This window comes from Musa acuminata, chromosome BXJ2-11 (genome assembly GCF_036884655.1).
Source record: "Musa acuminata AAA Group cultivar baxijiao chromosome BXJ2-11, Cavendish_Baxijiao_AAA, whole genome shotgun sequence".
NCBI classification, from domain to species: Eukaryota; Viridiplantae; Streptophyta; class Magnoliopsida; order Zingiberales; family Musaceae; genus Musa; species Musa acuminata.
In genome coordinates this window covers 31,512,015-31,537,188 of record NC_088348.1, presented here as the reverse complement: position 1 = coordinate 31,537,188, position 25,174 = coordinate 31,512,015, and the positions used below count along the sequence as shown (strand labels likewise).

The following is a 25,174-nucleotide window of genomic DNA, read 5'->3' as shown; positions in this document are numbered from 1 at the left end:
TCTAATTGTTTATGTTAACATAGAGATACATCCCTTAAAACTAAATAATAATCCTTCACGTCTAATTTTGTTAGTAAATAATATAATTTGTTTTTGGAAAAAAAAGGCTATTTTTGTGAAAAGGAAAGTATTAAGGATACATTTGAAATTTAAACGTGATCTCTTACTCACATGCGTTGCACGTGACAGTCTTAATTAAGTGAATCCACCCGCCCGACTTAGCTCCGGAATGATCAGATGCAGTGATGGTTATATAAAGCCTTCGATAAAAAGAAATGGAGGGCGTGAGATTAGTTTCCAGAACAAGTGGTACAGTTCTCTGGTTAGTGACCCGAAGAGGATGCTCTCATCATCAGCAGCATCACACGGTCGGTCCTCCTCCTCCTCTACCCCACCAACTAAAACGGCCGTCTCACCACCACGGTAATAATATTAATTGCAATAACGAGAGTCTTGCAGCGAGAAGGGCACAAAGGGGGGCGGCGTCCCGGAGAGGAGGAAGAGGAGGAGCAGGAGGGCAGGCGCGACGCCTCCGCAGGAGCGGAGAGATGGGCGACGGCCGCGGCGGGGGAGGTGGGGGGAATCGACCGGCGTGGCTGCAGCAGTACGAGCTCGTGGGGAAGATCGGGGAGGGGACCTACGGGCTGGTGTTCTTGGCGCGGACGAGCCTCCGCAAGGGTTGTATTGCCATCAAGAAGTTCAAGCAATCCAAAGAGGGCGATGGCGTCTCCCCCACCGCCATCCGAGAGATCATGGTGCGTATCTACCCTTTTATCGATTCTTTTCGTTGGTTGGTTGGTTCTGGTGATATATCAAGTCGGTGGATCTTGGTCCTCAGGGGCTCAAATCTTAAGGCTGCTCTTTTTTCCCACCTCGAGGCTATAGATCAGGACGACTATAATGGTTTATATGTTGGTTTTTCGTATTACAAGGACGAGATGAGTTCCCCTCCTCGAGAATAGTTGGGAGACACAACTGTTTTAGTTTATAGGTTAGTTTTTAGTATCGTAAGAATGTGTTGTAGATGATATTTGCTATATAAATGCCAACTTGGGATGGTCAGGCGCAGTTTTTTTGTGCATGAACACGAGATGCCATACCCGGTAAATGGAGGAGGTGATTGATGAAAACACTGATGTCCAACCAAAGGATACACTAAGTGGCTTTGAATGGTTTCTCATCTTATTTCCTATATCATGGCCGGCGAGAGGATCAAACAGTTTTATAGCTTGAATTACCTCAGTGGAGGTAGAATTTAGTGTTTAGTTGTTACTTTTATAGAAACACATGGATTTCATCCAATTTAAGCTTTATATGATTGCCTGTATATTAGTGTTTTAATAGGCGACCAAGCCCTCGCCTAGGTGGTCGGGTAACGTGAGGTGAGGCCTGAGCGCCTCGCACAATCTTTGGGCGACACACTTCACCGAAGAGTCGCCTAGGCGCTCACCTGAGCCCAGGCGCCTAGACATTGTGCGAGCACCCGATTCAATGCCAGCGAATCGAACCAGAATGTGTAATTTGGTTCGATCGAACAATAACTTAGTTGGTTTAATTGAACCAACTAAACCTCATAGTAAAACCCCCTCGACCCCAACCTCGACCTAGTGAAAGTAAAACCCGAGACTCTCGTTGGTCAACCTACCTTTTCCCCCGTCGTTGCCTTTGCACGCAGCTCCCTCCGCCATTAATGGATAGGTTTGAAGCTTCCTTTGCCGTCGCTGCTTTCATGCACAACTCCCTCCACCACCGAGGGACAGGTCCGAAACCTCCTCTGCTGTTATCCTGTCATGGGCTTAGCTGGTTTTGCCTAAGTCGTGCGACACCCTTGCATGTCTGTCTGTAAAGGCTTAGCCTCCCCGAAACCTCTTATGATCCCTTAAAGACCTACAAAAGAGAAGACGAGTTAGAGAAAGCGTTTAACTCAGGATCCACAGGCAACCATTTCAGCAAACATTTGATAGGTAATGCAAGTTACAAACATGGACTTTGCAAGATCTGAACGGTCGCATGACAAAAGGTTCAAGGTGGTCCATGTGGCCCAAAGTCCTCACAAGTGCTCATATGACACTGTTGCAGAACGAGGCAGTGAACCAACCCTAGACACTACCTAAAAGGCCCATCCAGCCATGTGTCACCTAGGGAGCTCCTAGGTGCTGTATTGGCTGACCCTTCGTACCACTCTGTGGAGTTAGAACTCTCAAAATGGTTGCATGGATGGCCTGTTTTAGAGCAGTTTTGCCTTTGCATGACGATTGCACACAACCTGCATGTACAAGCCTGAAACGACCACCAAAACCAGCCAAAATGGGATTGCCAAACCTATTGCAAGCTCTCTATATGCTGTGCAAAACATGAACAAAATCAAAAGACGCGGACATACATGAGCATTACATCAAACACTCCGTTTACAACTTTATCCATGACAGTCCGTAGGAAGCTACAAACTTGCCCCTGGCCGACAAGTTGATTTTATTTTATATTATGATTTTATTTTTATAATTAGTTGACCTTGCACCAACAGGTCCCTCTAATATATGATAAAATTTAAATTAGCTTCTATAAGAAATATTGGATGAGATTTTATTTTATAATCATATATATCAATTGTAATATATACTTTTTATATTTTAATATTTGAGAGCCCTTCGCTTCGCTCGGGTGGGTGTCTAGGCGAGTGTCTAGTGCCTCGGGTGTTTTAAAACCTTCGCGCCTAGCTTTAATTTAAAAAACTGTTGTATATTAGAAATGATCCATACTAGGTATGGTGTGGCACAAGTAGGAAGGGACTATCCGTGCAATGGGGTTGCAGCCACATCATGGTGTCGAGACACCAGTAGATTGGGCCATATGCATATTAGGATTTAATTGTGGGCTATGTTTGAGCATTGACAAGCACATTAAAACTTAAGTGCAGGAGTCACATCTCAGTTTATTCTCACATTTGATGTTGGCAGAAAATTGAGTTGGTTTACAAGCTAGATGCATCTACTACTGTTGATTTAGACTTTAGTTGGTGGTTCAGACTTTCAAGTTTGTGGATGCAGGGCTGTAACAAGCACATGGTGTCAACCACAGTCTGATAAAACAACATTTTAAATATAACACAGTGGAGATGTGTAATCGTATATGTGATAAATAGTTTCATGTTTGGTAAATGATGTTTAATCATTTTTGCATTGCTCATCGACCCATTAGTTGCTCATTCTGCAAATTTTTGGTTTTCTTTGTGGCTAGTTATAATGCATGTGCACAAGAACACAGAATATTAGATAGAATCTGAAGAAAATTATTAAAAAAAAGATTGAACATTCAATTAAAATTTCAATTATTGTACACAAACATAGCCACTTTTGTTTTAGTGGAGATGTATCTGTGTACCAGTTTATATTTTGTATGATTTTCTCACATTATTTTGTTGTCACTGCAGTTATTACGAGAAACTTGCCATGAGAATGTCGTCAAATTAGTGAATGTGCACATCAATCATGCGGATATGTCTCTCTATCTAGCATTTGATTATGCTGAGCATGATCTTTATGTGAGTATGCTTATTATCTTGTCAAGAAAAAAATTTTGTGATACCAGTATTCATTGATTTCTATCAAAAGATGTATTTATTTGGATGATAAGCATGTAATATTGTTATATAAAGTAATATTAAGGAATAAAACTGGTAATTTGCATGTGAATTTACCGAAGAGGAAGTTTTACAAGTGCCATTCGAAAGCTTATATATCCATTAGTATTCAAAATTTTATATGCCACATGAAGGTTTCTCTCTGTGATTTGGGTGTCAAGGATTTAGGTACATGGAAACAACCTCTTTGCCCAAGGCGTAAGGTTGGATTTATTCACCCTTTCCAAACCCTATTTAAGCAAGAACCTGTGTATTCATCCACCTATTATCCACTTAAACAAAAAAAAAAAAAAATCAATCGCTTTTTGCCAATTGTGATAAATATTAATTACTTGCTTAATTCTCTCTCTTGTTTTCTCCATGGCATAAGGGGTCACTGTATTATTCTCCTTATCAGACCAACCTCTCCTGTTTTATTCTATTGAAGAGTATTTTACTTATCTCTGATGTACTTGTTGACTGTATTGCCCCTACTATCTCTTCGTTGTTTACTGCTGGTTTTATTTGTTTTCATTTGTTTTAATGCCATTTATAGTGTCTTCTCTTCAATTTATTGATCCTCCTGTTTCTCTTGTGCTCTTTTGTTACTGTTGCTTTTGGCTTCATCTTCGTTTTTCTCCGCTGATGCTTTTCCTTCTCTCTTAAAGCTTAAATCTATATTATTTATCTGAGATAATATCTTAATCTAGATTGGACTGAAAAATAAATACCTGCTTGCTGCATACTTTTTATGCTTGATTCTTGCTGATAAAAACCATGATTAGGTTATTGAGATATGAAAAGAGAGGTTAGGAAACAAATTCATCACTTGCCATGATATGGTGATAGAAAAAAAAAAGAAAGATGGTATCTTAGTTAGTGAATAAACCAATTTAGATGATGCAAGCTGATGAAAGGAAATTAAATAAATCATTTGGATCAACTAGAAGAGAATTATACTCCTTGATGTGCAGTTGTAAAACATAAACATAGGTTGGGCATGCCAAATGTTTACTTAAGGCAGTAAAGAACTGGACCACATTGTTATGCTATTAGAAATTTCTGTTATTGTATTTCTTAATTGTCTCATCACTTTTTGTCCTTTTATGCTTATGCACTACAGGAAATCATTAGACATCATCGAGAGAAGCTTAACCATGGCATCAATCAATACACTGTAAAGTCATTGCTCTGGCAGCTTCTTAATGGACTAAACTATCTTCATAGGTGACAATTATAGATGCAATGACGCCATGGATTCTGATATTATATGTGATATTGCTACCATCGTCGTCGCATATACATCAATAATAAAATGTTAGAATTGCTGAAATTGTCAAGAATCTTTTTGCTTGCAGTAATTGGATTATACATCGGGATTTAAAGCCATCAAATATTCTGGTATTTCTTGATTGCATCTTGTTCTAAGTTATAAAAAAATGATTTCTTTATCTTTCTTCAAGTAGGACTTTGATCTGTATCAGGTTATGGGTGATGGGGAAGAACATGGAGTTGTAAAAATTGCTGATTTTGGACTTGCCCGGATCTATCAAGCTCCATTGAAGCCCTTGTATGAAAATGGGGTAAAAATTGCCTTTGTCACATGCAAAAAAATTCAGCTTTGAGTAGCTAGTTCATGATATTATTTATCTTCGTCAGTCAGTTGTTTGAGATTTCATTCTATTTCATGTCATGCTAACTTTCATACTATTTCTAGTTCCACCTACTCAGAACATCCTTGGACAGATAGTTCTCTCTCTATCTATCTCTCTATCTAATTATAAATTTTTTAAGATCTTCTGTTTATCCTTGTAAGTCTGTTATATAGCAGATGCCACCTTGTTTGGAAAAATCTCTGATATGAATGATTTGCATTACAAGAAATTATGGAAGGAAAAACTGTTGTTTCTTTTTGTGTATCATGGAGGTCCGAAAGTATTAAACTTAAAAAGTTAATCAAATTAGAGGTTCAATGCATGGAAAGATGAAGTTATGACCCATATTGAATAATAGGGTAGAAATGAAAGAGTAGAATATGTTGAAAATTAAAATCTTATTAATTTTGTCTGGCACATGCTTGCTATGAACTAAGTATATTAGAGTTTTTTTTGTGTTATAATCTTTAGCTTTATTAAGTTACTATATGGCTTTTTGCCAATGGATATCAAGAAAGATATATAATCCCAGGTGATGACTATAGCTGTTTCTTTGTTGAATATTCATATTTCTTGTTATCAGAGGATGGTAGCTATCCTCCTATCTGTGCCTATTTTGTTTTGTTCTGGTCAAGTACCTTGTTCACAAGCTCATCTGTTTGGTGTTTGTTAATGAACAGGTTGTGGTAACTATTTGGTACCGTGCTCCCGAGCTGCTACTTGGCGCAAAGCACTATACAAGCGCTGTTGGTATCCTGGCATATCATATGATGCTGGTTTAAACTGGTCATAAATTCGTAATGTTAAAGTTTGAGACCCTTAAATTGCATTTAGATATGTGGGCTGTTGGATGCATTTTTGCTGAGCTATTGACTCTCAAACCATTGTTTCAAGGAGTAGAAGTCAAGGGTGCATCCAACCCATTTCAGGTAACAGTTCATTTTCTAAGATGTAAATTTTCTGGCCCCTTGTCTTTCTTAATCTTCGATTAGTTTCACTGGAATATTTTATTTATCATCAAGTGTAGTCTTTTTAATTTTATCCAGTGATCTCTAAATTCTGAAATCCCTTTTTAGCTTGATCAATTGGACAAGATATTCAAGGTCCTAGGTGAGTGAGCATCTCATGCATTTATGTATTCCTACTATTTTTCCCACAGAAAAAAAATATAAGCAATAATTTCCTACAGGGCATCCTACACCTGAAAGGTGGCCTACATTGGTCAATCTTCCGCATTGGCAAAATGACCAGCAACATATACAGGGCCATAAGTAGTTAGTTATCTCTCCTTGACATTAGGGGAAGCAATTCCTTTTAAAAATAAAGTTACTTGACTCAGTATAAATATTTTGAACTTTATTTTCTGCAGCGAGAATCATGGTCTTCATAATTTTGTTTCTGTGCCTCAGAAAAGTCCTGCATTTGATCTGCTATCAAGGATGCTGGAGTATGTAATTTTTCTGAAACATCAGAGTTCTTCACCATATTAAAAACTTTATGGTCATGTTTGTTGTGGTGATCATAATACCTCCATATTGTTCATATGTATAATTATGATTCTTCATTTGCCTGAAATCAGATCGAATGGAAAGATCTGTTTCACATTGGGATCATAGACTCATGTGAAACTTATTTTTTTGTCAGATATGATCCTCGAAAGCGGATAACTGCAGCGCAAGCTCTGGAGCACGAGTAAAGATTTTCTTAATTCTTTTTAAATTAAATTATCTCCTGTCTTTTTGTCTTTTGTTGCTTGTCATTGTTGAAGTGGCTCTTGATGATTCTTCCGTATGACCAGGCATAAGTCAAGCCATATAGACTAGTCTGTTATAGGCAACAATATGGTATTCTATAAGGCATTATTGCTTTCTCTTATTACTTTTGTCTCTGAATATAAAAAACTTGAAAATTGATGCCGAAAGCATGATTAGTAAACGTAATTCTGTTTTTTGTTCCATGGAAGCGCCTTCATTATTTCTGGTCATAAAATTGACAATTTCCTACATCCAAAAAATCCAGAAAATTTTGCATTCTTTTCCTTGATTTACTGGAAGATGGTATAGTTGTACACATTAATTTATTCACAAAAAACTCAATTCTAAGTTGGCTTGCCTTGTGATAATTATAATTTAAACTTAAACCATCTGTTGTAATTTTTGTGATATATTATTTTGCCAAAAAAGTTCATGAACTTCATGAAGCATTTACAATTTATGAAAACCCACTTGTATTTTATAGAACTAACAGAAATTTTTAATTTTCTTTGTAATTTGATGACATGAACTGCTATAAATTTTTTTTATACAAATCGAATTCTGTTTATACCTATTTACTGAGATTGGCAACAAGAATTGTCATGGAAGTGTTCTATACAAATTTATTTCACTTGTACCTGCTAAATGACAATGGCAAACTTAATATTCATTGTGCTGCATATTCCAGCAATGCCATATATGGGACCCTGTTCATTGTGTATTCTGATCATTGAAGGAGTATAGAATATATAGGATTGCCATCCTCATGAATAGGATTAGAGAGCTTGTCATATCGTTTGTTGCTTTTGTCTAAAGTAAAACACAAAAATCAATTAGAGAGCAGACAAATGGGAAATGAAATTAGTTTAACTGCTTGAGTTCATCATGGCTAGTTTAAATTGTGGAAAAGCTGAAAGTCTTGACTGCTTGATACCTCATTGGTATCGGAAATTTTATAAATTTCCATAGATCTCGTCAATAGACTTATTGTTAATTAGGTTGAAGAGGTCAAGTTTAGAGCTTGTGCGGGAATTATTTGAGATTTGCAAGATAACTTGGAAGAACTAAATTATTTAGCTGTATTTACTTCTTGCATATTACCAATAGGGGTATAAGTTTTGAGTCACTTGGCATTTGCTAGACCAGGTACATGATCATCTGGCATTAAATTGTATAACTGTCCACTTAGGATTGCTCCTGTTGATTGTATATTGTGTTCATTAAAAGTTCATGAGTCTGCATGAGCTAGGTTACTGTAGGTAGTCATGCGATCAGTTTTAGTTGAGAGGAAATGAACAATTTTTTTTAAGGTGGACTGTGAATGATATAAATGTGTCAACTGAACTTCTCTAGTAAGGGTTCTAATCCTGAAGATTATGGCTACATGCAGTAAGGCATCAGTACCAATATCAAACTAAGGTATGGAATTACTGGTGTATCACTATAGCATAATGAACAACATCATACTTTTGTTGCAGTAATGTGTTGTTATAATCTGGTCCGATGGGATAATTGACCCATTAACTTTCTGAACCATTTCTTTAAAATGTGTAAACCCATTTTAATGGTAGGAGACTCATCTAGTTCTTATAAATTCATTCAAGTATTCTCTTCATCCCGATATGAGACTAAACTGGAGAGTTACAATCTTATTGGTGTTGATGTCCTCGTGAGGAACTAACATAGCCAGCCTAGAATTAAACAGTAGCATTATGCATGTGAGGCCCAATCCGACGATGCTTCACGAGCCCCTTAGTCTTATCCATGGATAATCCTTTCCTATTTGAGCTTTCACCATGCCCAATACTAGGTTGGTAATGATATAATCTTCACAATCTGATTTCATGAGATGACTGCCCTGTCAATTTGTTTAACCTGAACCACTTATTAAAGATGCTTAAGCTCAATTTAATGATAGCATGTCTATCAATTCTTGTCAGTCAATTTAAGTCTTTACCTACTTTCTATATAGGTCTAAATGGAGGTATTATGTGTCCTTGGAATTATTAGTTTGAATCAATCACAAAAAAATCAATTATATGCATGTTTGGTTCTTGCAATCCTATGTTAAATAACTAACTACAGCATCAGAATGGTTTTTTTTCTTCTCACTATATAAAATCATGCTGAAAGATTATGATGATGAACCTCTGTGGTTGTGACAGTTTATTTGGTGAATACATTGTGGATGATAAAGAGATGCTGTCACATATTTAACTTTTGATGGCAGGGAATTGTTTTATCAATTTGATCTCAGATATTAAGCTTGGAAAGATCACATTTTCTCATGACAAGTTGATGGATCACTTACCCCCTAACTTGATTATAGTAGGCCTTAAAGCACATGGCCCTTTATGCTTAAGCCAATGTCACTATTGATTGACCCACTAAGTCTTGTATTAACTCATGATCAACTTCCTGCGTGAATAATTGGTGTCACAATATTGCCTACTTTAAGGTTGGGTGTCTTGATTCAAGCCCATCAAGTAGCATATATGCCTAGAATTATTTCCTACCAGGTGGCATGTGGGACAACAATAATGTAGTGGTGGTATCACAATGTAACTTGCCACTTGTATTATCCATAAATATTTGTTTCCTACTAGGATAGTAATTCAAACGTCCTCTATTGTTGGTTGTTTTGACACCATAATTTCTACAACATAGCTCCACAAACCTCTTAGCACAAAAATTGAAATTGAATGTGTTGTGGGCCATATATTTCATGACTTAATGCTTAAGTGTAGTTGTTAATAGTTTTCTTGTAAAGTCTTAAATACAAATTCAACCCATCATCAACCTCCAATGTGTAGCAGATTTTGATAAAATATTGTGCAGCAAGGATTTTCAACAAAATTCATCTCAACCCTGCAGGATAACAAAACTAACTTGACAATACTTTATATTTTCACTTATCATTTACATAATTTTGACCCTGCAGCTGTTGGAAAGTTTATTCAATGCATTCTTTTTGTGATGCATGTATATGTTTAGGTTGTTTGACAATTGTCTAGTACCTTTCTTCTCTAAATTTTAGATATGTTATTTGGAATTAGAACACTTATTTCTATTCTTCTATATGAACATATTTTCAGTTTGGCTTTTCAGGTACTTTCGGATGGATCCTTTGCCAGGACGGAAGTAAGTTATTTTCTGTTCATACTGCACAGACTAGGTTGCATCTAGTTATTTTTTTCATTTTGTCCTATAAAGGAAACATTTGAACTCATGCTATTTTCTCATGATTGCCTGGCCTTCCATGATTTGTAATTACACATTTCACCTTTGTCTTCTTGTAATTTAACAATGCAAATTTGCTGTGATTGCTCAGTGCTCTGGTACCATCTCAACCAGGAGAAAAAATTGTTAATTACCCTGCTCGTCCGGTTGATACTACTGCAGATTTTGAGGGAACAGTTGCTGTCCAGCCTTCTCAACCGGTATGCTAAGCAGATAGTGAATGTAGTCAGCAGTTTTAATCATGAATAATTATATCCTTTACTGAACTTTTGGAAATTTTGATGTTAATGCCAGATACCAAAGTGTTAGGATTGTTACATTTGGCAATGCATCGAAGGAACACACAAGTACCTAAGTTTTGGCTTGCTGTCCAGTTGGTTTATTGCAACACAAATATCAAAGCCAAGATAATGGCATTCCTTGGCTTGAAAATAATTTTACTGGTATCAATATTTGATACCTTGATCACAAGCCAACTATTAGTAAGCCAGCGTGGGATTTTTATCACCAAAAAGGGTCAAAATCGTGAAAAAGACAATTTGGCCAACTACCAAAAAAGAACTAACAGAAGTACTTCAGAAAATGATATTCAGTATTATAAATCTTTTGTAACAAAGGTTTGTTTTAATTTGAAGTGCAAGCAATGATGTTCAAATTTTGATATTGATAAGTTAAGATTAAATGAATGGTAGAAAAGGGGATAATAGAAAGGCTTGTTAGATTATCTCTTCTCAATAAGACCTAGAATGCTGTACTGCATATTTCATAACGTATGAGGTTGATCAATTCTTGTCTAAGTTTAATACTTTTTGGTTTGCATTTGAATTAGTAGCAACTGAAGGGAATTAATTTGTCATCTCATGGAATAGTTGTTTTAAGTTTAGACAGTTCACTGTCTTAATATCCACGTAATTAGTCTATGCATGGACCGAATTCATGAAGCAAGCTTTATTTTTTATTTTCTCGATTGAAGTTATCAAAAGTTTGGCTTGTTTTTGGTATATATTGCTATTAAACTTTTTCAACTGAACAATGAACATAGTTTTATCAGCCATTCGAGGCTTGAAGTTACATCTCCATCTCAGCTTTTTCAAAATAGATTTGTGAAAGCTTGGTCCAGATGCAAAAATTACAAACTTGTATTGTGCTGTATCGAACTGTTATTTAATAGAAACCAATTGTTTTTCAATTGTTGTAATAATTGATGTCACATTATTGTACTTAGATAGCAATTGTATATTTGGAATTTGGATGTTGGAGGAAAAAGAAAATTGCTCGAGAGTTTTCCTGATTAGTGTTGAATTGTTTATGATTGATTATTCTAAATTTTTAGAATTAGTGGTATGAACTACCAAGTGCACCATAATATCTTGCATTAGAAAAATGTGTTTTGACAAACTTTAAACTATGCCTGAACTGGTATCCTCTTTGCACACCATGGAACTTATTGGGGAAAAAATATTCACATAACTTCTGAAAGAAGGAAGAGACTATTGATTTTCTGATATCCTCCAACCATGAACTTGTTAACAGAGTTAGCTACTATGATTAACCTGGTCCACATGCTTACAACTCTTGCTGTTGTCTGATTAATTCAAGTTTAAGATATCTATTTAATTATTTAACTTGCCACAAATAGTTTCATCGATAAAAAGGATAGAAAACTCTTATCAGAATGCTCTGATCCTTAAAATGTTTACTATTGTTTACGACATTACACAAATTATGACATTCTTTATTTAAGTGCCCCATTGCAAAGTTCTACTCCATGAAATCTGTAAGGTGTTACATTGGCAACACAGAGAAGGATAAACTCTACCAAGGTAGCAATGAAGTCTGTAATAGATTTTTTTTGGTAAGGTCTTGAAGGCTCATCTCCTTTTATCTTGGTCAAGTATAAGTCCACTTAAAAGTATGATGCAAATTAATCTACCAGGTTAGAAATAAACTATCATTGTACGAGAAAACTCATTAAGCATCTACAATAGGACTTGAGTTGTATATAACCAAGTCTATTCAAAATACAATACCTATTGTTCTTGAAATGTTCAAATGGGGATAAATGCAATGTCGTTTCAGTTCAGACATAAATAATGAACAATGGAGTCTGAAATGTGGCATGTTAGGAACTTACATTTTTTTTTATATCTTTGTTTTGTTGGTTATGTACCACAATTCAGTTTTGCAACTTCTTTGTTTTGTTTATAAATCAAGTCCATCTACATTCTACAACTTATTGTCATTTATTTATTGCCTCAATTTTCCATTTAGAATAATCCATGTAAATGAAACAAAAATTTGAGGACCATCCTGAATTGGATTCTGCAACTATATGGCCTTCATTTATTTTCCCTGATCACATGATTCTGTTATTAGGTATCTTCTGGAAATGCTGCTTCTGGTAATGTAGCAGGTGCATCTGTTGCGCCTCCAAGGTCTATGCCTCGGCCTATGCATGTGGTTGGAATGCAAAGGATGCCGAACACAGGCATGCCGGCTTTTAATGTTGCAACCCAAACTGGTGTTGGTGCTCCTACTTCTGGTAATATTCCAATGCAAAGGGGTGCTGCTGCTCAGGCCCATCAGCAACAGGTAGTCTTTGCAGCCATATGTTTTTTTCCTGTTAGATGCGCTTATTTTTTCTAATTTGAGTAATTGTATGTTTATATATTCTCTTTTTGGGAACAGTTGAGACGAAAAGATCCAGGGCTGGGAATGCAGAATCCTGGTTATCCTCAGCAGAAGAGGCGCTTTTGAGGTAATTTACCCATTCTTATATCTTGTTTCCTAGGCTTACAATGTTGCCATCCTTTTTGAAATGTTTGCATGATGGGTCCCTTGTATACAGAGGTCCTGAAAAGGTGCATCCCACACGCACCTCTTTTTGTTTATAAAAAAAAAATAATGTCGAAGTCAAAACTAAGTCAAATTTTATCCTTGGTAGGAGACCAAATTGCAGGCTGTAAATATCTTCTTAAGGTACAAATCATCCTACTCGTAACTAGATATTTGCTTTTATTCAATTTCCTTTAAGTGATCTCCTCCTGCCTTAAACATATGCAACTTAATTGTTTTTATAACTTTTTGCTTCTTTGGTATAAAAGAACATTATCTTTTTGAAAGATGATGCATCCATGACATTGAGGTTTTGTTTGATTGATTCTGTAAGGTTTTCTTAGATCAAGTGAGAGAAATTTTATAAGATGAAATCTGTAAGGTTTTGTTTGCATTTGGTTGTTCAACTGTAGTGTTTCTTGAATCAGTGTGTGTCAGTGATGCTTCTCATGGGAGGCTATTCAAATATCATGAATTATTTTGATTTAGTACTTGAGAAAGCCAAAGACAGTAGCTGTGTCTTGTGATGTTAAATTTTGCAACATGCACCTCATTTTATCTATAGGTTTCATATGCAATTATTGGCTTTGTTTGTGTGTTCCTGCATTGTCACAGATCCTAATGTGGAAGAAAAGAAAGGCACCATGCTCCGCCGGCCGACAAACAATTGCAGTGCAGATGCACAAGAAAGAATCAAGGATGCCCTGTTGCGGCACACCTATCATCTTTCTCAAAGATGGTGTTCTAACACTGTTCAGTAAGCTTGTACAATATGGGAAGCTGGAATCACCCAAAATATTCCATCCATCACCATATGTAATCATATATTTGATTGACCCGCTGACCTGATCTGAGACGACCGTGGTTTTCCACTTTTTTCATTGCTACCTTTGTAATTTGATCTAGAATTTTTCGAAGACATTGTATGTTCCTGCCCCAATTACTCTTCCTAGTCATTAGAGTTTTATTCATCCAAGTTCTCATTTAGTCCGACGTTAGTTGGAGCGTGAAAAGGTATACAGAGTCTTACACCATTAGGTAGCTTTAGAAAAATTTTGTTTAAATGGTTTATCTTCGAGAAATTTTTGAACAGATACACTCTTTGCAAGTTCCTTGAGATATCACTTGGAACACTTGCTGTGCCTCTGACGGCCATCCTGTAGTATAATGATCAATCACTTTTATGTTTAAAATGGAATCAAGCAATTCTGTTGTGTTCTTTTCAACAGAAACAAAGTTGTTCTTCCGGTAATATTATGACAACCTATATGTATCTGAATAAAATCTTTCCTCAAAATGAGAAAATTTCATTGTTTGAAGTTTCCACTTTTCAGCTTTAGAGAACCGATAGAATAAAAAGATAATAAAAACAAGATACAATGTTCTCAAAAGCAACTTTCTACTCTAATATAGAGTTATGACCTCCTAAAGGTGAATTGAAAGCAACATACTTCTTTTTCATTTTAGAAACATCAAAAACACAAGTAATACCCACGGAAAGTACGTCTTCGGCAATGACTGACTTCATTGTAGAAAAGCTCCTTAAATGAATCATTGACATCACGAAGGCCAATAGTGAGGATAGCATGACATTTTGCTGTGTACAGTCAGGTCTACGGTGCCAATTGACGGGCACTAGCGTCGGGGATTTGGAACACGTGAGCACGTGATAGTATCGTCCGTCATCAAATATTAAAATTATTTTTATATTTTTATATTTTTATATTTTTATTAGTAAAATTAATATCGATAGGTAAATAGATCTAGATATTTTATTTTTAAAATTACGGAAATATGAATATAAATCTTTAAAGATAATTATAATGGGTCATTTGTAATTACCTGTGATATCTACGGCTAATACGGTTATTTTACTATGAGAAGACTCATCACAGTCAACGGACATTCGAAGGCATTTTTCTGCTGACCAATCGACGACGACGAGCTCCTGACCATCGAGGGCGAAGCCGTATCGGGCATTTGGTCACAGACGACGGCCATATGGCACACCGCCCCTGGTCGGAGCTGCCGGCGCTCGCGCTTCTCGCCGTCCTTCGCCGCCTCCCCTCCCTCCTCGATCTTTTCGCCTTCGCTGCCGTCTGCCGCTCCTGGCGCTCCCTCCTACGCTCTTCCGCAGCCCTTCTCTACCTTTCCTCCCGCCCTCCTCTCCTCCTCCGCCCCCCTTGTCATCTCCATCGCCGCCAAGCTCGACCTCTCCTCGCAGCTGACGAGAGCGATGGCTTCTCCCTCTACGCCCTCGACGACCTCCGAACCCCGTACAGATCCCTATTTCCGGTTTCGTCCGCCGCCGCCGACCTTTGTCTCGCCTACTCCCACGGCTACCTCATCCTCCTTCGTGGCCGCCCCCGCAGCGACCCCGTCCTCGCCGACGTCCTTACCGGCGCCGAGATCCTCCTCCCGGCTCTCCCCCCTGACCGCGTCTCCTTCTATTACGGGACCCTCACGGCGCCACCGGCCTCCCCCGACTGCTGCCTCCTCCTCTTCTACTCCAGGTACTTCCTCATGTGCTGCCGGATAGGAGAACCTCACCCGGAATGGGCACGGCTTCCCCTCAAGAAGGGTCAGTCCTACATCGCCCGCGTCCTCCGCTTTAAAGATCGTATCTTTGCCATAAGCAACATCGGAAGGCTTCTAACTTTGGAGTTCGTTCCCGAGTTCAAGGTGGAGCGGCTGGACGTAGGAGGGCTTCACCCGCCGGCGGCTTACGATCGGTGGCACTTCGGGCCCCAGCTGGTGGAGTGCGGTGGGGAGCTTTTGGCGGTCCTCTTCGTCCAAGAGGGCCGCCCGTGGATCACTGGCATCCATGTGTTCAGACTAGACTTTGGGAGGATGGAGTGGGCGCAGGTGGAGAGCTTGGGCGACCACTGTTTGTTCATCGACTGCGGAGGGAAATGCCCTGTTTCCGGCGTCGATCCGAGCTGCTGGGGAGGGAGAAGCAACTGCGTCTATGTGGCGGCGCCTGGATGCGATGCATGGGTGGAGTATTCCTTGGATGACAAGACCTGGAGCCAAGTCTCCGTGAGTAGTGGTGATACCATCTCCAGAAGGCTGTTTCGAGCACAGTTTCTGGCACAGTTGGGGGAGCCTCGATGGCCTTCCCCTGTTTGGGTCTATCCAAGTCTCTTCTTTTGGAGGGATGGCATGGAACTGTAGTCGTGTCAATTACATATGTAGCTTGATATTATGGATTGATAACTATTTGCAGCGTATAGTTGCAATAGTTGCAGCGATTATATTTTTCATGAGATATAGTTTGGAGCAAGGTATGCAATATCGTACCGGTGTTTTGCGATTGGCTCGGTACGATACGATACCGGTGTACTGAGCGGTACATCTTGATGTACCAAACTATTTTATAATTATTATACTGTAGCACTGCTACAGTATAGCACTGTAGCGGTACCAGGCGATCCGCGTACCGATATATCGTTGGACCGATATACCGCCCGTACCGGGCGATACCATTTGGTACTGCATAGGTTTGGAGACAATCCAAACTTGATGGTGTCCAATCTCATCATAAGTTTATCGTTCGAGGAAGATTGGGGTTAGGTTGTTTGGGAACTCGTAACCTTCCGGATGACAGAAATCTACACTAAAGTGTTACGGAGTTTTTGGTCATCAAGCTGAATTCTGCATGCGACTGATGTCCGAGTCGGATCTGATCCGCTTGCGACAGGCTTTCCGTAACGGATCTGGACACTTGTCGTTTTCTTACCGCCTGTCGTTTGGTGGGTGAAACAACTCCAATAAATATTAATACGCGACAAAATGATCCAAAATTTGACTTGTTATTCTACGCCGCGGTGGCCAGACTTGACTGCGTCAAGCAATCTCGGCCCTTCACGTGGCGATCTGACCGTAACCCTACATACACTGTCCCGGCCCCCCTCCTTCCCAAACTGCGGCCTTTCCGTGACGCAAGATAGCTGCTTCGGCGTGGTCTCCTGAGTTCTTGGTGGAATCTTCTAAGGTTAGGGTTCCATCTTGAACGGCGTCTCCGCTCTCCGATTCTTTATAATTGCGCTTGTATTAGTCTTCCTCACCAACTTGATCTTCTCGCCGTATTCTCTTCCGGGTCGTCTTCTCCGTCGTCGGCCTCTCCTCCCTTTGCGAGGAGGCCGGGGTTGGGAGTTCTGTTTCGTCTAGGGAAGGCGGTGGGCCCATCATAATGGGCTTGGGCCTCATTTATGCTCCAACAACACGGCCCCAAACACACCAATTTATTTCTCTGTCATTTATCCGTTATTATAAATAAAAAGATTTAAAATACTCTTATTTGATAGCGGATATAAATTTAGAATATTTAATCTCTTTTAAGGTTTAGATGGTCTAATTAGTATATATTAGATCTGTTAAAAATAATTGTATTTGAAATAATATAAAAAAAGAAATGTTATAAAAAATTAAAGAAAATAAAACTATTATATTTAAGACATAAGTTGTCAAACATTCAAATAATATTATTTTTTCTTAAAACAAATATAGTTTTAAGCAACAAACTCGCTCTTTTCACATTTATTGTCATCCGATTAGTGTATAGTTTGACCAATCGGTCCGATTCAGATTTGATAACTATAATAAAAATATATGAGGAAAAAAAATAAATTATTAGGTAGATGACCTGTTAGTTCAGTCCACAATGCGCTTTAATAACCCTCAGTCTTTTTCTTTTTTTAGTCAACAGTCCTTGTCTGGAAAAATACCAACGCGATTAAAAAAACAAAAGAAGAAAAAAAAAAAAAAAACAAGCACAACGTAGAGGTGTTCTCAATCATCCATGTTAGATCAGATTTATCGTGGATTCTTGCTGTGATTACTTAAGAAGATTTTATATATTGTGCATAGTAACGTAATCCTTGTATCACAATTATTCTCTTATGATTGTTGTTTGAGTTTTAAGCGTATGACTATGAGATTTGTATATTCATTATTTTTATAGTGAATTTTCTCTGGTTTATCCTATGATTTTTACCCTTCAGAGTTTTTTCACGTAAATCTTGATATCTTGTATTTATTCATTGCTATGTGTTGCCAATGGTGTCTCGAGCAGATTGATTCGCCGATCAACATCTCACCAGTCTTGATGATGTTCTTTGGGGGAGGCTCTTAAAGGCTTGCACGGCACCGAAATGACCAAAGATTAGATGCTATTAGATGCTGTATTTGCACGGTAATCTTTGAAGCCTCACCTACCCAACACGAGTTTGGTGGCTCAATGATAACATCATTAGAGACGTCAATCGCTGGACGAATCATCGATGCCCCCATTCCCACTCGTGAAGTTGTTATCAACCGAGCTATGCCGAAAAATAGTTTTGAGAGTGACGACGACTTTGCCAAGACTCAGTAGGCAGCTTCCGTCGGACTGCACTAACGTGACTCCCAATTATTTCCAGCTGCAACATAAAAATATGTCTTGAGAGACATCCGGCGGCAATTAGCTTTTTTTTCTCCTTCCAAAAATATGCCTTCTTTTTCCCAAATGTTGATTGGAATAACATGGAAAATAATTTTCATCCTATTAGATCGATCCATAGAATCTGTCGGTCCAAGTAGATAGATTGATGGGTGAATTCATTACAGTGTTTTGGGTTGGGAGACTATCTGGTGAGAGATATTTTAAGCATTATTTGAGAAAAACAAAAATAAAGAACAGAAAATATGTTATTGGTAATTTAATCGCTTACAGCACATGGATCACGCGGCCGACAATAATAACCAATAAGATTGCCGAGCTGCAGTAGGTGTCGATGTTTGGATATCGAAGAAGGATGGATGTCGAGTCAACGCCTTCTCCGTTCAAATGGCATGCATGAGGTAAAAACCTTGATTTGTCATAGATCATGTCTCGCGCAAAGAGAGGAGAATAGAGAGAGAGAGAGAGAGAGAGAGGATTATTCTTATTCTGGCAGCAGCAGTTGCGCTTCGAGCATTGACATAAGATGATAGATGGAGGAGGGTAGGTGGGGGTAGTTTTTGAGTGATGAGGATGTTGAGAGGGTAGGCGAGGGAACGAGAGATGGATGCGTCATTGAAGGTCAGACGAGGCTGTGTTCTTCATCGAGCCTCTTGTTTTCCTAGCTACCACCACCACCACCACCTTCTCTCTCACAATCACCACCTAACCCCTCGTTCCCCCACCTCCTATTTATTGAATCCATACATTTCCTTCTTGTTCCAAGTCTTCGGCTGCTTGTCCTCTCTCTCTCTCTCTCTCCCCCTTTCATTCCGTGTACATGGCCAAGGTTAGGCTGATATAGGAAACCGGTGTCGTGCTTGCGGATGAAACCTTCGTCGGAAGCTGCAGAACTGGCTTGATTTCTTGCTTCCTTCTTTCTCTCAGGTTGTGGGTTGCCTCCTCGTTTGGGTGTCGAGTATTGGATTCTTTTTCTGTATACGATTACTCACGTTTACCACCCATTTCATGTTTTGAGCCCTCCTCGCTTCTCTCTCCTTGTCCTCTCGAGGAGGACGACGGTGTGTACGTCTGGTGCCTTGGCTGCTCAGATTCCTTCTCGTTCGTCTTTTTCTTGCCTTTGCTTGGCTATATCTTCCTGCAGAAAGAGTAGCAACACCAGCGGCCTTCTTCCATCTAAGCAATCATGATCTCCGTTGCTTCCCATGAGGCCCAACCCCAGATCCCCACTTCGAGCCGTCCGCCTGAAACCCAGCCACCGGAGACGATCGTCTTCCGGTCGAAGCTCCCTGATATCCCCATCCCTCACCATCTCCCTCTCCACACCTACTGCTTCGAGAAGCTGCCCGAGCTGTCCGAAGCCCCCTGCATCATCGCCGCCGCCACCGGGAAGATCTACTCCTTCTCGGAGACCCACCTCCTGTGCCGCAGGACCGCCGCCGGATTGTCCAAGCTCGGGATCGAGCAGGGGGATGTCATCATGGTCCTCCTCCAGAACTCTCCTGAATTCATATTCACCTTCATGGGCGGATCCATGCTCGGGGCGATGACCACCGCCGCCAACCCCTTCTGCACGCCGGCGGAGATCTACAAGCAATTCAAGACCTCGGGCGCGAAGGTTGTCATCACCCAGTCCATGTACGTCGACAAGCTCCGCGCCGTCAACGAGGGGTTCCCCGAGATCGGCGACGGCTTGATTGTGGTCACCACCGACGCCCCTCCCGCGGACTGCATAAGCTTCTCCCAAGTACTTGATTCCGACGAGACGGCAATTCCCGACGTCACCATCGATCCCGAGGATCCCGTCGCGCTGCCGTTCTCGTCAGGGACGACGGGGCTGCCCAAGGGGGTGATGCTCACGCACAAGAGTTTGGTTTCGAGCATAGCTCAGCAGGTGGATGGAGAAAACCCGAACCTGTACCTCAAGGACGACGACGTGGTGCTGTGCGTGCTTCCCCTGTTCCACATATTCGCCCTGAACTCGGTCCTGCTCTGCTCGCTGAGGGCCGGCGCGGCGACGATGCTGATGCCCAAGTTTGAGATCGCGACGATGCTGGAAGGGATACAGAGGCACAGGGTGTCGGTGGCTGCGGTGGTTCCGCCGCTTGTGCTGGCGCTGGCGAAGAATCCGGTGGTCGAGAAGTACGACTTGACCACCGTAAGGATCATACTCTCCGGAGCTGCGCCGCTGGGGAAAGAGCTGGAGGAGGCTCTGAGGAGCAGAGTCCCTCAAGCGATCCTTGGCCAGGTAGGTCTTCCTTCTTTCGCTCTTTCAGCTTCTCTCTGTTCACAATCATATAAAGCATATGGCCCGAACAATTCCACCGTTCAAGCCTTGTTCTTGTTTGGTGGTAAAAGTTGTCCCGTCTCAAACACAAGCTTGGAAGTCGTCGCCGTTCAAGCATCATTCATGTCCCTTTTGTTTTGGGGGGGACGACAAGGAATCCTTCGTTCGCATAGCTTACTCCTGCCTGAATCGTCTTTTCATGGAAAGTTCCTATAACGTTTTGTGTCAGAAAGCCCCCCAAATGTACATGATTATTACATGATGGGCAGGAATATGCCAGGATTAATCATTGGGCAATTGGGGAATCTGCTTAAGGATGGACCAAACCATCCACCCAATTAGACTCGAGAGATTCGCGGACTCGATGTAGCCCCGAACGATGGAAATTGTGCTTACCGTGTTCCCAGCACTTGGGCGAGCGTCTTGTTACTGTTTGATGAAATGTCGCTATGCAATGCAGGGCTACGGAATGACGGAAGCAGGGCCGGTGCTGTCGATGTGCCCCGCATTTGCCAAGCAGCCAACCGCAGTCAAGTCCGGCTCCTGCGGCACCGTGGTCAGGAACGCCGAGCTGAAGGTGGTGGATCCGGAGACCGGCTTCTCCCTCGGCAGGAACCAGTCCGGCGAGATATGCATCCGTGGGCCGCAGATCATGAAAGGTATACACCTTCGACTGCAAACATCAGAAGCACATACCTTCTGACCCCGTGACGACGCTCGACAGGCTACCTCAACGACGTGGATGCCACATCGAAGACGATAGACGTCGAGGGTTGGCTGCACACCGGGGACATCGGGTACGTCGATGACGACGATGAGGTCTTCATAGTGGACAGAGTGAAGGAGCTCATCAAATTCAAGGGCTTCCAGGTAAACATACAAAACCTCTCACGCATTCCCCCAGATCCTTATCGATTACTGATGGGTTTAGGGGTATATGTGCAGGTGCCTCCAGCTGAGCTCGAGTCTCTGCTAATAAGCCACCCCTCCATTGTTGACGCTGCTGTTGTCCCGTAAGTTCACCGAGCTTTTCCTCACGATATGGTTCCTTCATATTCTCAATTTCTATTCTTTTATGTACCATTGACATGCAAATTTATGTTTGTCCTCATGACAGGCAAAAGGATGATGCAGCTGGTGAAGTTCCAGTTGCATTTGTTGTTCGAGCTAAAGACTCAGATGTCAGTGAAGAAGCCATCAAAGAATTCATAGCTAAACAGGTGCGTATCATACATCATTACAAAATTTATTTTGTGTAAAAAAGATTTTACTTTCCAAGGTATCAACTAATCTAGCTGATAAAGATTCGATAATGTATCGTCGATCGATCCTAATGCCGTCTTTATTTTACTTACTATGATTTTGACACTTCAAACATATCCAAGTAGGAAATGATCAGTCGAAGATCCATCGTGACAAGTTCTCTCATGAAAGATGAACCAAATGCTAGTGCTATTCTTTTTTCTTTTTGTCATGAGATAAAATGAATTATTTGAGATGAGAGGAGGATGTCGAGATAGATATCTAAATTGTAAAAAAAATTATTATATGCATGAAGAATTAGATATCACGAAGATAAAATGAGAAAAATCATTTAAAATGATATAGATATGTGTTTAGGAGACTAATAATTAAAAAAGATGAAATGATTATTGTTAGTGATATAAGAAAAAAAATTAATTGAAACTATAAATAAAATTTTAAATTTTTTTAACTTAACTAAACATGTAACTAAAAGATCGATATAATTAACCTTAGATAATTGAGACTTACCAACTTATTATTTAGAAAAAATTGTTTGAGCTTTACTCATTTCAAGCGTTAAAATCTTACTGGTTGTCGTTGGTGAACATGAACGTGCAGGTGGTGTTTTACAAGAGAGTCCACAAGGTCTACTTCATCCATGCCATTCCAAAATCTGCAGCAGGAAAAATACTGAGGAAGGAATTAAGAGCCAAGCTTGTAGCAGCTTCTCAAACAGCGTCAACCTAAGCGTGTCTTTTCATACCTAAATGTGTTTATTTATGAGGTTTCCACACCTATATGTCAGTCTCATTGATAAACATATGTCTGCATGACCTTATTCTTATCAATACTACTATGATTTATTTTAAAAGCAAGGAAGCTCTTTGTGTGATTTAAGTTTCATTTGTCTTAAATCCATCTTTGTTCCTGCTTTTGCTGGTAGTGCAACTCTTTCATGTATCCTAAATATTTTTTCTTCAATATTTGCTATTTTATTTGAACTTTCTCTCCCTGAAGTATGTTGGATGATCAAGCTAATACTATTTTAATACAAAATGGTTCTTTATTTTGGTCAAAAGTAAATTGTTTCTGGAATCAATTGCATGAATAATTAATCTAATACCCAGATATAGTCAAAGGAAACTTTTCCTTTTAGATTTTATAAGCTAATTGTAGTCTTATAAGTCTTATCCCAATTTTAACATTAGAAATTAGATTTTGATTGTTTTAGTCAAAGAGATGAGTTACATTCAACCAAAGGCTCATTTCAAGATTATTTGAGGTTATACTTATGATTTCTTGATGTACCGCAAGATTAAATCAGAGGCATTTTTAACAACAAATCCTCTTATGATCAAGTCAGTTTCCGAAGTTAAAAAGCTTAAGGCTAGTTGGACTGATCAGTGAGATTAATCAGGTGAATCCTAAAATATATACCTTAGGGTTTTTTTTATAAATAGCCTATCCAAGATCGTCGGGCATTAAGAGGGGACATGCAACGTTTTAAGCAAGGGCATGACTTAACATTTGTCGCCCCTACGATCACATTGTTTGACTATACCTTTCACATGGTCGAACAATCAGGCGTTTGCTCACTTGCAACTAGTTGAGTCCACATGTCCTCGGATCTTATTGCTACTTATCAGTATGACACGATTGAATCGACTTACCAGCTACATTTGGGCTTATGTGTTTGCCACATTAATTTCTCCTTATCACTAGCTCCCCCACTCCATGGTTGAGTCGTAAAGTCATCAATCTTCGTAGCAAATTGGTTTTGGCTCTTTATTGACTTCTTCTACTATCATTGCATGTCAATCCAATGCAAATCTCTGAAGCTTTAGCGAAATGGATGGGTGCTCTAGGTCAATGTTGAGGCAGTGTTGGGCTATTATCCAATCAATTTTCGACATATCACTAGGAGTTCAAGTGAAGACCTATGCATTTATAACGTGCAAAGTTGATGAGTTCAATATTCTTTTCCTCTTGGAGTATCAAACCAATCTTCACAATTTTATCTGGTCTTTCAAGGCCCCGGGTGACTTCTAGTAAGGCCTCCCTGGTCTCGGGATGAGCGGTCTAAGGAGTAGGCTCCCTCAAATCCAACCGCTAAATTGAGAGGGTCATTTCTTTGGAACTATTACATAGGTAAGGAAACACCGATAAGACTCCCATGGGTTGCTCTTTACTACTCTTAACAGTAGAGCTTGTGAAAAATTTTAAGGTCATATGATAGGTTTAGACAATTGCACATAGAATGATTGCATTATAGGCAGACAGAACATTGACCACTAGGAACTTTGTCTTTACGATTTTGGAGCAATCGTCCGGAACCAAAAGTAACATACAAATCTGTTGTGGTAAACAACTTTGAGCCATGGCCTCGAGGCCGACGCGGCTTGGTTCAGGTCTGGATGACGGGGGATCTCCCGGGGACGTTCTTCGAGACTACCGAGGCGGTCGATCGCGGTGGTCCGATCAGGACGGGGTCACCGTTTTCTCCGGGGAAGAACTCCTCACCCGCGCGTCCGGTGGGGACCTTCGGCTTCGCACCTGCATAAAGGTCGGGTCGGAGTGCTCGGCCCGACCCCTCCAACGATCAAGTCGGATGATGTGAAGAGGGTTTGCTTATCCGTCCTCTTCCATTCCGTTCAGAATGCAAGGGTATTTATAGGGAAGCTTACTGTTTCCTGATGTGCCCGCTTGCAAGGGGCAAGTCGGTAGCGTCTGACACTGGTGTTGGCGTGGCATGAAGGATTGGGCCTGAGCAGAGAGTTAATGCGCCTCGGTCGACGTTCTGATCCATTTGACCAGGTGGTGTCAGGTCAGCTGAGGCGTTTTATGGGGCAGCTGACGTCATCCGAGTCTTGTCGCCATTATTACCCTCATCAAAATCCATCGTTCTTATGGGAGTAACAGAATTTTTCATAAAACTAGTGAGTCTAGAGGAGATTGGTCGAGCATCCTTAGCGCTCAACCTGACTTTCAAGAAAGCATCATAGTATATAATACGTTAGTGGAACTTCTCGTGTCTATCAGAATTCATTTTATCATTGCATTGACGATCATAAGGAAAATCACTAGAATATCCTTAAACCA

The 25,174-nt window shown here is 40.0% G+C and overlaps 3 protein-coding genes across 4 annotated transcripts; all 3 read left to right on the top strand.

The window, feature by feature from the left end:
* Nucleotides 1-459: 459 nt before the first annotated feature.
* Nucleotides 460-14,074, top strand: LOC135584961 (cyclin-dependent kinase E-1-like). Of its 2 annotated transcripts, XM_065132551.1 has the most exons (17): nucleotides 460-755; nucleotides 3,431-3,541; nucleotides 4,743-4,846; nucleotides 4,978-5,020; nucleotides 5,104-5,202; nucleotides 5,955-6,024; nucleotides 6,109-6,203; nucleotides 6,351-6,384; nucleotides 6,464-6,548; nucleotides 6,644-6,721; nucleotides 6,919-6,966; nucleotides 10,137-10,169; nucleotides 10,360-10,468; nucleotides 12,645-12,860; nucleotides 12,957-13,026; nucleotides 13,213-13,247; nucleotides 13,719-14,074. In XM_065132551.1, exons 1-15 carry the CDS (start codon nucleotides 549-551, stop codon nucleotides 13,023-13,025), a joined length of 1,401 nt encoding a protein of 466 aa, XP_064988623.1. In that variant the 5' UTR covers nucleotides 460-548; the 3' UTR covers nucleotide 13,026; nucleotides 13,213-13,247; nucleotides 13,719-14,074. The 2 variants fall into 2 exon arrangements, with proteins under 2 accessions (XP_064988623.1, XP_064988622.1); XM_065132550.1 differs by lacking the exon at nucleotides 13,213-13,247.
* A 952-nt stretch (nucleotides 14,075-15,026) lies between these two features.
* On the top strand, nucleotides 15,027-16,366 carry LOC103972209 (uncharacterized). The gene has a single exon (XM_009386461.3). The coding sequence runs from the start codon at nucleotides 15,105-15,107 to the stop codon at nucleotides 16,275-16,277; it is 1,173 nt and encodes a 390-aa protein (XP_009384736.2). The 5' UTR covers nucleotides 15,027-15,104; the 3' UTR covers nucleotides 16,278-16,366.
* Nucleotides 16,367-19,055: 2,689 nt separating this feature from the next.
* On the top strand, nucleotides 19,056-22,978 carry LOC135626841 (4-coumarate--CoA ligase 2-like). Its single transcript, XM_065132549.1, has 6 exons — nucleotides 19,056-20,791; nucleotides 21,291-21,489; nucleotides 21,555-21,700; nucleotides 21,776-21,843; nucleotides 21,948-22,050; nucleotides 22,694-22,978. The coding sequence occupies exons 1-6, from the start codon at nucleotides 19,730-19,732 to the stop codon at nucleotides 22,820-22,822; spliced, it is 1,707 nt and encodes a 568-aa protein (XP_064988621.1). The 5' UTR covers nucleotides 19,056-19,729; the 3' UTR covers nucleotides 22,823-22,978.
* The last annotated feature ends 2,196 nt before the right edge of the window (nucleotides 22,979-25,174 follow it).

Coding starts and splice junctions, on each gene's coding strand:
- LOC135584961 (XM_065132550.1), top strand. CDS start 549: ATGGGCGACGGCCGCGGCGGGGGAGGTGGGGGGAATCGACCGGCGTGG. Junction 6,385..6,463: donor CAAGATATTCAAGGTCCTAG/GTGAGTGAGCAT, acceptor AATTTCCTACAG/GGCATCCTACACCTGAAAGG. Junction 12,861..12,956: donor CTCAGGCCCATCAGCAACAG/GTAGTCTTTGCA, acceptor TTTTGGGAACAG/TTGAGACGAAAAGATCCAGG.
- LOC103972209 (XM_009386461.3), top strand. CDS start 15,105: ATGGCACACCGCCCCTGGTCGGAGCTGCCGGCGCTCGCGCTTCTCGCC.
- LOC135626841 (XM_065132549.1), top strand. CDS start 19,730: ATGATCTCCGTTGCTTCCCATGAGGCCCAACCCCAGATCCCCACTTCG. Junction 20,792..21,290: donor CTCAAGCGATCCTTGGCCAG/GTAGGTCTTCCT, acceptor TATGCAATGCAG/GGCTACGGAATGACGGAAGC. Junction 22,051..22,693: donor AAGAATTCATAGCTAAACAG/GTGCGTATCATA, acceptor ATGAACGTGCAG/GTGGTGTTTTACAAGAGAGT.